The following is an 11476-nucleotide window of genomic DNA, read 5'->3' as shown; positions in this document are numbered from 1 at the left end:
GCATAGTCACAACTAGATATGGTGGCTTGTGTTTGCAACCGGGAGCCTTAATCAGACAACTGCCTTTCATTCTTCTCACCAACCTGGAAACACCCAGATTAGTCCCTGCTGCAAGTACTTGTACAGCTCGTATTATGAATTAATCACAGCGGTAGCTGCTGGAGATTATGCTGTGGGGGAACCATACCTGACTTACATGTTCTTCGATTTTAAAGTCTGACTCATAATGTGTGATAACTAAAAAACGGGGAGCTGGTACAGTTTTTATTGGAGACAGAGACACAAACACCAGGATGAAATGCTTACAGTCAAATCTATAAATCACAGATTTAGGTCAACGTAGCTAGCTTGTTCCCGTTATCAAGCACTGTTCCACGTCCTCTTGAGATGGGCTCAGTCTATCCGTCTTCACAGATATCTTCTCTGAGCCCCTAACTTCCTGGCTGCTGTCCTGATTCGGGGTGAAGGGCGTCATCTGTTAACCCAGCAACCAGGAGCTCCTTATCGACAACCTGGCGACTTCATCGTCAAGACCACAGAGCTGGGTCTCCACTCTGCCCCAGGCCGCAGAGTCTCCAGCTCACGCTATACTGAAATCCACGGCCACCTGAACCAGGGACTGTCCTTGGTCTACGGGTGACAGCCCAGCCCCTAAGCCTGGAAGGCAGCGGTTCCTCCAGCAGCTCCACAAGCGTGCTCGTCTTACAGAACCAGCAATCCACTGCCATGGTTTCTTTACGCACGTTGGGCAATAGAATGTCGCTTTGGGAGAACAGAGCTTCTCTTTCCTCGGAGGCATGAACAGGACAGCTCGGCAGGAAACAGCGGTTAAAAGAGAAAGGAAAGACCCTACCATTGAAACAACATGTTGAAGTGAACAAACTAGTTTCTAATCACATCCTTGTTCGGGTCATTAAAACCCTTAAAAACGCGGCCCTCTGTTGCTGGACCAAAGGCTGTGCCCCTAACCGCACAACCTAAGAAGCCCGCCGGCCAGCATCTCCCCACTGCTGCCGGTGCTGCTGTCCCTCGCACCACCCCGAGACCCACGGAGAGCGGCCCGGAGCTCTGGCTGCCCTGCTCCTTGTCATCCTCTCGGGCCGTGTGACACAGTCGTACTAAGTGGGTGGGTACTAGTCTTGTTTCTCCGTGTCCCCTGGGGAGCAGGAGCGCGGCACCTGTGTTGTTGCTGTATCAGTTACCCCTGCTACGTGCCACGCACCTCAAACCCTAGCAGCTTCCAGCACAGACACTTATCTCATCCTTCGTGTGGGGCAGAGATCAGGAAGGAGCTTAGCTGCACAACTGAACGGCAGTCAGTCAACCAGGGGCTTTGTCTCATCTCAGCCTTGACCAGGACAGGACCTGCTTCCACGCTGGCCCGTGTGGCCACTGTCGGGATCCGTTCTGGGCCTGCTGTTGGGCTGGGGGCCCCGGCTCCTCACTGGCGACTGGCGGAGCTCCTCCTCGCTCCTTGCCACGCAGGCATTCCTACAGAGCAGCAAGGGCCTAGCGCAGAAGTCTGTCTTCCCCTACTCTCATCTTGGAAACGGCACACCTCAGTTTGGCTGTAATCTACTCAGTAGAAGTGAGTTGACCTACCATCAAGGAGAGTAGAGTTATTTTTTGGACATATTTTTGAAACCACCACAGATGCTGGAGAGTAGGGATACTCCTGGCATGAGAAAGCCCCAGGACAGAGAAAAGAGAACAGTTGGCTCCCTACATGGGAACACCATTCCCTCTCACCTTGGGGGGAGAAGATGGGGCAGGCAGTCTTTCCCAGAAAGAGAGAAGGTCCTGCAGGGTTGGGGTGTCCCTTCTCTGGCCCTTCTGATCCTTCAGTCTGGGTCGCAGGGGAAGAAATATGAAACCTTACAAGGATCTCGGACTTTAATCAGAGAGCTGGTGTCTCCCAAACAAATCGCATTACCTTTGTGAGCTCACTGGACCCTGACCCTCAGTGTCTTCATCTGTGAAATACGGATAGAAATGACACCAATCTTGCAAGAGTTGATTGGGTGAGATCGGTTAAAGGCAAAATGCACTTTGTGATGTGTAAGTGTTATAGAAAGTTTTTATTAGCAGCAAAAACAGAGCATTAGTGTTCTGTCCCCCTTTGTTTCTTTCCTATTCCTGCCACTAAGCACAGCCTCATCTTCTCAAGTTTGAGATACTCCCCTTCTCGATCATATCACTACCAGTAATCAGACACTCAAACGCCACTCTCGGGCCAGCCACGCTGTTTTACCCCAGATTTGTACACTAACAAGGCCACAAATCACACATGGGGAGTTAACGAGATCAGAGGGACCTGTCATCCTCCTAATTCCCGCTGTACCGACTAAAAGCCTGGGCTCCCTCCCTTCCTCTTCCTCCTCCCACTCAGGTGCTCTCCTTGTCTCTCAATCCTGAAGTCTCTAATCTCTCCTTAGCAACCTCTCCCTAAAGTCTCTGTTCCTATTCTTTGCCTAGGGTGAACATTTTAAGAAACCCTTGAAGCAAGAAGAGCTGTTTTCCATTTCCTACTACGAACCAGCACTAACTCAGCTCGCGACTTCACAGTGTTTCTAGGCTGTGTCTCCCTGGATTAAGTTACTCGTTATCCCCTAATTTACTTCCAGACCATGGTATTTGTTACACCTGCTTTCCGAAGCAAGTGAAAAACAGCTGATTTTATGATGGCTAAGCCCGCCTCTCCCAGGGGTCTTCGGAGGACCTGAGCCGATGGTAAGTACCGCCACGATGCTGATGTTGCAGCCGCGGGCGAGCAAGCGGTGGGACCGGCCCTGAACACAGGAGCGGCGCAGCGGCGGGCGGGGGCGCCGCGTGCACCCTCTTCCGCTCCTCAGGCGTCGCCGGTTCTGAGCCTTGGTCCAGTACAGCCAAGCCAGCTTCCAGAAGAGTCATTATAACGCCCTCAAACCGCAGCCGTGAGCGTCCCATGGGAGACCTCCCAGAGTGGGCTCCGCGGTGGGGACGGGGGCGCTCCGTGCGCTGCGGTATCAGTGACACTGGGGAGCCAGCCCTGTCTCCCGCTCCGGGACTGGTGTCTGCGGCCTGCACGGATGAAAGCTGCGGAGAAGAGGAAAGTCCCGGGTGATGCAGGACGTCTTTACTTCCTCTTCCGACAGGACAGCCGGACCAAAGCCCGCACTTTAACACGTTTCTTAGATGATGACGGAGATAACGCGCTCACGGTCACCCTGCGAGCTCCCGTGTGTTATACGGATTCTGCTCGGAGGCAGCCTCTGGTCCCTAGTGAAAGGGAGTCCTGGTTCCCCAGGGCGAAGAGGTCACTGAAGGGCTCCACAGGCCTCACCTGCCCTTACAGCCTTTCCTCCCATAGCACCCAGTCCAAGAACAGTGAGCCGCTTCTCTTTGTCAACAAAGCAGGAGAGCACATGCGGTCCATTGGGAATGTTACGGTCACTTGCAAAAGTCTCCTTATGCCCAGTTCCACATCTGTGCCAGCAAGGAGTCTGTCTGCTCCAGGACTGCTGAACTCTGGGAGGATGGAAAGACCATGGGGAGGACGGGTGTGAGCAAGGGGTACTGTGTGGGGACAGAGGCAAAGAATATTCTGGAACAAGAGTAGGATTCCTTTGAGGGATGTTTTGATGCAAAACCATCCTTTGCTGGGGAGATTGGGATGTGTCTTCGTGGGATCACACATTCTCCCAAAAGGAGATGTGTGCCTCACGTCACAGTAGCAAGCCCCTGAACTGGCAGGCCCTGACTTAGAGAGATAATGGTTATGCGGTGACTAAGCTTAAGGTGTGGGCTTAAGCATCACTCTGTTCAGACAGGATTTGTGTGGAGGGAGAATTAGTCACACATTTTCTTTGAAATTAAATGCATTGGTTTAATTTTTTTGGGCTCTGTTATGATGGTATAAATTTCAAAAAAGACAAAGAATGGGTGGGCCTTCAATGCACATTCTTTACCGTTGCAAATATTACTTTGGGAAAATTACACCATAATTTTCTTCAGCATCAAACTATAGGAACACAGGGGCACACACAGTTTTCAGTATGGGCGCCAATCCTATAAAGCCCTGGGCAGCCGTGGGAGGTCCTAGGGGGTTCTGTGTGCAAAAACGCAGCCATCTATAAAAATGCTGGAAGAGGATTTTGGGAATGAGCTGTTACAGTGAGGACCCCCAAAGAGAGGATGTCCAGCGGGGCTTTCTGAGAAGCAGGCCTGTGAGAGGGTTTCCCTTGACCCAGGCCCAGAAAGGATTCGGAGGTGCTCTTGGGAACCCAGATAAGAGCAACAGTGAGGCAGCTGCTGTGAAGAGACAAAGCTTTTATTCTTTTAGGTAATGCTGCGTAAACATGGAAGTTTCTCTTCTTAGCTTCTCTACCATTAGGGATCCCAAGTCGCTTGTCCGACATGCCCTCTCAACGCACCTCCCGTGGGGACACCTGGACTGTCCTTGAGAAGGGGGGAAGTTTGGATTACCATTATTATTTTTAGCATCACCCTCTCACAGACTGGAAGACATCTGACGAGCTCTGTCTCTTTTTCACTCCGGGCCAAATAACCCTAAAGCCTTACACCTTTCTCACAAATCAGTACAATCGCCCCCCCGCAGACGCAACAGCAAGAGGAACTGGGAGACACCCCAGCCTGCATTTAGACAAGTGTGCAAACTTAGAGTTTAAAGCAGGCACCCAACTGTTGACGGAAAACGAGTTCAGCAATGCAGAAATGAAGAGCGTGAAGGCAAGACACGCGCTAATTATCCAGATCTGAGACAGCCAGAGTTAGGTGGGAGGCGGGGTTAATAAATTTAATTTCAGAAGAGGTCTTCAGATATCCCCACGCTTGTGAACGCGGCACAGTGCGTGCGTTACCCCCCAGAGACGCGTCTCTAACTGCAGGGAGGTGCAGCTGCCGACAGTGACAAGTTACTCACTAACGTGTGACTGTATGACCTCACCAAGGAATCAGTTCTAAGGTGAGCTTCAGTAAAACTGGAAGACATCTCCTGGGTCTCCAGGGCATGTGAGAATGTTAAAGCAGAGAACGTTTCTTCTGGAATGTCAGGGTCTGTGACTCTTGTCACTGCCCGGAGGAGAAAGCGATGACAAGTAGGAAGGTGGTTCTGTGTTTCCAGTACATTCTGCGCACCAGCCACGCTCTCCTTCTGGTTCAGAGCTCAGGCTCTACCCGACGCTCAGGCCGCTCTCCCAACTCCTCCCTTCAAGCAGGTGTCCTACAGCCCAGGTTCCCGCCGTCCATAAACTGGTAACAATCAGCCACCCTCTTGCTTGTTAGTCCTACCAGCCCTGCACCTTCCGAGCGGCACTGACATGTCCTCCAGCGCTGACGTCTGAGATCAGTAGCAAGCGCGGGAGCGTGATGATGAAAACGCACCCCAAGTCAGGGAAAGTCTGGGCTCCTCACTGCCGCCTTACCACTACATTCCACAACGCTTCCTGGGTAGAGAATGAAGGACAGGATCAAAAAAGAAATTTTTTTTGAGATTCCCACATACCCAGAAGATGACAGGCCACGTGTCAAACTACCATAGATCCTAGACAAGAGGGTTTCTGCCAACAGCGCGGTGAAGGGCCTCCTTGACCTCCTTGTTCCTCAGCGTGTATACCACAGGGTTCAGCAGGGGGGTGATGACCGTGTAGGTCACCGAGATCAGCTGATCCTGATCCCTGCTGTTCTCGGACTTGGGCTTGAGGTAGGCAATGGAGGCGCAGCCGTAGTGGACGACGACCACCGTGAGGTGGGAGGCGCAGGTGGCGAAGGCCTTCTTCCGGCCCTGGGCAGAGGGGATCTTGAGGATGGTGGAGATGATGAGGACGTAGGAGATGAAGACCAGCCCCATGGGCACGACAATAACAAGTGAGCTGATGATAAAGTTAATTATGTCATGTAGCGTGGTGTCCGCACAGGAGAGTTTCATAACTGGGAGGATGTCACAGAAATAATGGGCCACTTCTCTGTCACAAAAGGGCAGCCTGAACACAGAGGAAATCTGAATTATGGCCACAAGCAGCCCAACGCTGAAAGCCCCCCATACGAGCAGGGCACACACCCTCTTGTTCATGAGGACTGTGTACCTCAAGGGGTTGCAGATGGCCACATAGCGGTCGTAGCCCATGGCTGTGAGCAGGAAGCAGTTGCTGATGGCCAAGGTGAGGAAGAAGAACATCTGGGTGGCACAGCCAGCCAAGGAGATGGGTTGGTTAAGACCCGTAAGGCTGCAGAGCATCCGCGGAACAATGACCAGTGTGTACACGGTCTCGGAGGTGGAGAGCACACTAAGGAAGAAGTACATGGGCGTGTGGAGGCGACGGGCAAAGCTGATAACCGTCACAATGGTGACATTGCCAGCCAGAGTTAAAAGGTACAAGGTAAGAAATATCACAAAGAGGATAATCTTGTGTTCTCGGAAGCTGGAAAACCCCTGGAGAATGAATTCACTCACCCCTGTGTAGTTCTTGCTTTTCATGGGTGAATGCTGGGTCTACAAGATGGAGACTCAGGGCTGTCAGTCAGTCAGAACACGCCAGGGCCCCCGCCCGCTCAGGACCAGGAGAAGGGGCTACAAGGACCTGCTCCAGGAGATGTGCCCGGTGCATGGGTGCTCCTGTGCCCCAGGAGTGAAAAGGTAGAAAACACAATCAGGAAGCAATTGCAGGGATGGACAGTTCTGTGTAAAGGCACAGAAGAAGGAACAGGGATGTGACAGGATAGCAGGAAGGACACCTGCGCTAGTGTGGAACAGATTTCCTCATGAGCCAGAACACGGGTGTTTGGAGGCAACTGGGGCTAGAGAAATAGAAAATGCATAATTTGAGGAGAATTTTCTCACGAATTAGTTTCAGATTTTTATTTACCTAACACATTGGCCAACCTCTTCCCCTTTGTTGAAGCCACAATTCTGATCATCTTCTTAAAGATCTAACCTTCCGAGTTGCCAACTGGGACAACGTTCTCTGCTCTCAGGGGACCTGAGTGTTTGCTTTGTCCCTGTTCCACATGTCTACACCTTCTCGTGAACCCTCTTCACAAATCATTCAACTGCTTCAAAACAGACTGCCTCCCGACAGCAGTTTTCAACCAGACACATTCCCGTCTTTCTCAGGTACGGACGGAGCCTCCTCTTGCCCCCGTCGATGCGGGCCCTCGGCGTGTCGGTCAGTACTAAGTGCTGGCTCTCCTGCGCTGCGTGTAGTTCCGTGTTTTCCAGCTGGCGCTGGGTGGGAATTTTCACAGGGGGTCTGACTCACAGCTAGACCCTGAGCTCTCTTTTCTAATTTCTTCAGAATAATGAACTGGGTACCTCTGGGGGAACCAGTTTGTGCACCCTCCCTCTATTCTGTATCTGGGGAGTTTTATAGACCAACTAGCTCTTATTAAAAAAAAAGTTTAGGGGCACCTGGGTGGCACAGCGGTTAGGCGTCTGCCTTCGGCTCAGGGCGTGATCCCGACGTTATGGGATCGAGCCCCACATCAGGCTCTTCCACTATGAGCCTGCTTCTTCCTCTCCCACTCACCCTGCTTGTGTTCTCTCTCTCGCTGGCTGTCTCTATCTCTCTCGAATAAATAAATAAAATCTTTAAAAAAAAAAAAAAAAAAAAAAAAGTTTAATAATAATTAACAACAAGAATAGTTCCTTAATGGCACTTTTTAGTTTATGAAGAATGTTTATATGTGTTATTTAACAGCACATCAATCCCATCTTTTCAATAACTATCTTCATCTTGCAGATGGGGAAGCTAAGACACCTACGGTTTGGCGGTTTGCTCAAACTTAGTAAGTCCTACATCTCGTCTTCTCGTTTTAAGGCTGGTGTCAATTACCTTTACCACAACCGCCTGAGGAAGCCTCGTGGCTACAAAACAGGTGAGAAAGAAGATACCTTTTTTCCCTGGCTTTATTGAAAAGAATTAAAGAATTTTTCTCACTCTGGGAATGAGATTGCATTGGGAAAAAAAGATTGGAAAAACTGGAAAATGTTGGGGAACCCAGAAAAATTGTAGTATGTTTACCTTGATAAGTAAATGAAATATTAGTATATTAGTGATCATGAGTGTCCATTCTCCTTAGTTTCATACTTCCACTTCCAATTACTTATTTTAAAGAAATAACCAGAGAGATGTATCAGGATATATGTATAAGAAGCTTTTAGGATATTATTTATAATAATGAATACCAAAAACAATGTAAAAAAGTAAAGGAATAATGAATTATAATATATCCATTTGATGGGAATTATGGAGCTATTAAACATTTAATGTGCTGACACGGAAAAATATGATAGATAGATAGATAGTCCATAATTTTTCAAAAAGAAAAAGGAAAGAAAAGGAACAAACAATGAAAGGAAACACAAGGAATGGTACACACACCATTAAAAATGGGTTGGAAATAAATACACCGAAATGCTAAAAATACTGTTTTCTGGATAGTGAATGCAGAATCAAATGATTTTTCTTTTTATCCTTTCTATATAATCCACATTTTCTTAATTATTTCTCTTCTAAACATACAGAACAATAACGTTAAATTCTTCTTACAATGAGATGCCATAACGAGGCTGCAGAGGGGATTGAGGAGGAAAGGTAAACGTAGTGGGTTAACTTCCCTTGGAGAAGAGAAAGCGGACAGTATCCTGTAAGACCAAGTCAGTCTCCGAACAGGCGTTTCATAGAAATTTGAGCACCCAACAGCCAGATCCAGAGGAAATTAGCTGCGGTTTTTAAAGAAGGATTGTTGGAAAAAGAAAAGCTTTTTAAACAGTGCTGGAAGGGAAGTGTGGCACGTGAGGCGCTCATCTTGGGTACAACATTTAGGGGAGCACCAAAAAACCTCAGTGATCAAGATGAACATGATTTTAATGGAAAAATTTTTAAAAAGCTAATGCAAAAATCTATGATGAACAAAATATTAAAATTTTAAGTAGAGACAGGCTCAATTCTGTCTATCCCCACAGTGGGATGCAAGCAGCTAAATGAGGGCAGATTTTGGAATTTCCTTACTAAAGATTTTGAAGAATAGAAAAATAAAAAATATTTGCAAAATATAGGGGGAAATGGAGAGCAAAATGTGTGTTCATTTTCCTTTGAGATGTGGTGATAGGCTAGTCTGGAAACCACTGCTATTTAAACTGATGTGTTAGTGAACAAGATAAAGCCCTAATCTCATGTAACTGGAAAATCAATCCTACCTCCACTAAGGGGGAATGAGAAGATAAGTGAGGATAGAGAAGAAAAAAAGATTGAATTGAGCTCATGTCTCCCTCGCTTCTCTCATCATCCCCTTAGGAAAATGAGGACTCATCAAGATGGCAAAGACCTGATGAGTGTTAACACCAGGATAGTAAGGTCATGACAGCAGAAACAAAATGGCAGCCTATTTCTGTGGAATCCATGTCACCAAGAAGAACAATACTTTATATCACTTGCTGTCTTCTTGGATTCTGGGTCTTTAGCCAAATACATTCCTCCACCCTGAAAAAAAAAAGTCAAAATACTTCCTTCTAGAGAAATCATGTTCTGCTTAGACCTGACAAGCAATCCTGGCCAAGGAGTTAATCTTATCCATTTCATTATTCATGTCTTTCTGATGGGAAGCAAGCTGGGAAAATTCACGTGCTTGGTGGTGTTAAGTCCTTTCATATAACAGAATCACAGGACCTTAGCACTGGGAGGTAATTTTAAAAGCAAGCGTTTCTCACAAATATTCCCCCAAATTCTGCTTCAGTGCTTCCAATGATTGGAAATTCATTATCTTACAAGTTAGCATCCCCTCTTTTTTTTTTTTAAATACCAAGTTCACTTAAAATATGAAACTAGGTTTTTTTATATTATAAAAATGTTTTCGGGGAAAAACAGCCATCTATACAAAAGGGTATAAATGGGAAAGTTAGTTTTCTCTTCCTACGCTTTGCCTTCTCTGGTGCAGGGGTAAACATGATTCATGGTTGTGTCTTTTTAAAATTTCTGTCTAGAAATTTTCTAAGTACAATTGTGCATATTCCCATACCATTTCAATTTTATACACATGAAATAAAACGGCACATACAATTCACAACCAGCTTTTTTCACTTACTACTATATCTTGGACACTTTTCATAACAGCGCAGTGGCTCTCTCTCTTCATTACCAGCAGTCACGCTCTCTCACTATACAGATCCATGTAGATATACTATCATCCACTCTATCGTTGAGTAGCCTTACTTCTTAGAAAATATCACTTCCTATCGACTCAACAGCTGTCTCGCTGCAGCTTGCCACCTCCCTGCATTATCTCACCTTCTATTTTCTTTTCAGCCCAATAGTGGAAGATTATTATCATGTCTCCGCTAAATTTCATGTCTTTGAATCCATTACCACAGCAAGATGAGCATGAAGAAATATAATATTAATGACATGAGAATCAATACAACCAAAAAATAATGGAAAACATAGAGGGAAAATACTAAGAATTTAGAAAACACACGTGGCATTCCATTTTCACTTAGTTCTGCCCACATCCACTCACTGCTTCTGACCTTGGCGAAAGGAAGAAGGAATCACTTTCCAGATAGTGATTTTTAAAAGTCACTGAAAGGGCTGAATCTATTCAGAGGAAGCTGGTAAAAACACCTTGTGTTCAAGAGCCATGTACAAGGGAAGCTAAAACCTGCAAAGCAAGGACAATTCAGCTTTCTCTAGTATCAGAGAAAGCCTCAAATTATTGCTATATTTCTTCAAGTTGAGGGCATTGGTTCCTTTGGCTTGAGAAGTAGCCAGGAAAAAATGCAGTCTCTTAAACTCCAGATTTTAGGAGCTTTGGATATTTATTGTCCCCAAGAGAAGCAAAGCCCTTGTGCCAGGTCTCCTGGGACCATCCTTTTGAAAATCCCTCTGGGGTACCAAGAGCTAAGGATGACAGAACCCTAGGGCTTGTCTCAAGAGCTTTGTTAGGAACTCGGGTAGCAGATGAGGGAGATGCTTTCATTTGCTTACTCACTGTGGGGAACTGTTGGGGTTTCAGAAACCAATACTGCATTGAGTTCAGTCAAGTAAAACCACGGGAACACTAGATAAGCCTACAAAGCGAAGACCCTTAATTCTAGTTTTTCAGGATCAGAGAATGGACAACTTCCTGCAACTTATCCAAATCCTATCAGGGCACGCGGAGGGCTATGGCGGCTAGGGCTTCTCTTGTCCAGTGTTGGCCCATAGCCACTTTTGTTAAGGTTCACCAGACATACATCTCAGCCTAGCTCCCAATGAGGAAGACCCGCCTCCCACACTTGGAAATGCAGAGGCTGCCGTCAGGCCCATTGCTCGTGCTCCCTTTGATTCATTCTTGGAACTTGCTGGAGAGAGAACGACACAGCAGATCTCTGCTCCAGTTCTTTAAGTTTCTGGCTCAGCATGACCATCTCCATCAAGGTTCTCTGGGCACAAGGGAGATGTCTGAGGAGCCATCTCAGCTCTGCCCTGTGAAAGGGGATTGC

General features: G+C 47.2%; 1 protein-coding gene across 1 annotated transcript; it reads right to left on the bottom strand.

Moving 5' to 3' along the window:
* Positions 1–229: 229 nt before the first annotated feature.
* LOC113246697 (olfactory receptor 10J1-like) lies at positions 230–7532 on the bottom strand. Its single transcript, XM_044379851.3, has one exon. It carries the CDS (start codon positions 6473–6475, stop codon positions 5543–5545), a length of 933 nt encoding a protein of 310 aa, XP_044235786.1. The 5' UTR covers positions 6476–7532; the 3' UTR covers positions 230–5542.
* Positions 7533–11476: the final 3944 nt, after the last annotated feature.

This window comes from Ursus arctos, unplaced genomic scaffold, assembly GCF_023065955.2.
Source record: "Ursus arctos isolate Adak ecotype North America unplaced genomic scaffold, UrsArc2.0 scaffold_2, whole genome shotgun sequence".
Classification (NCBI taxonomy): domain Eukaryota; kingdom Metazoa; phylum Chordata; class Mammalia; order Carnivora; family Ursidae; genus Ursus; species Ursus arctos.
This window is presented reverse-complemented; position numbering and strand designations above follow the sequence as displayed.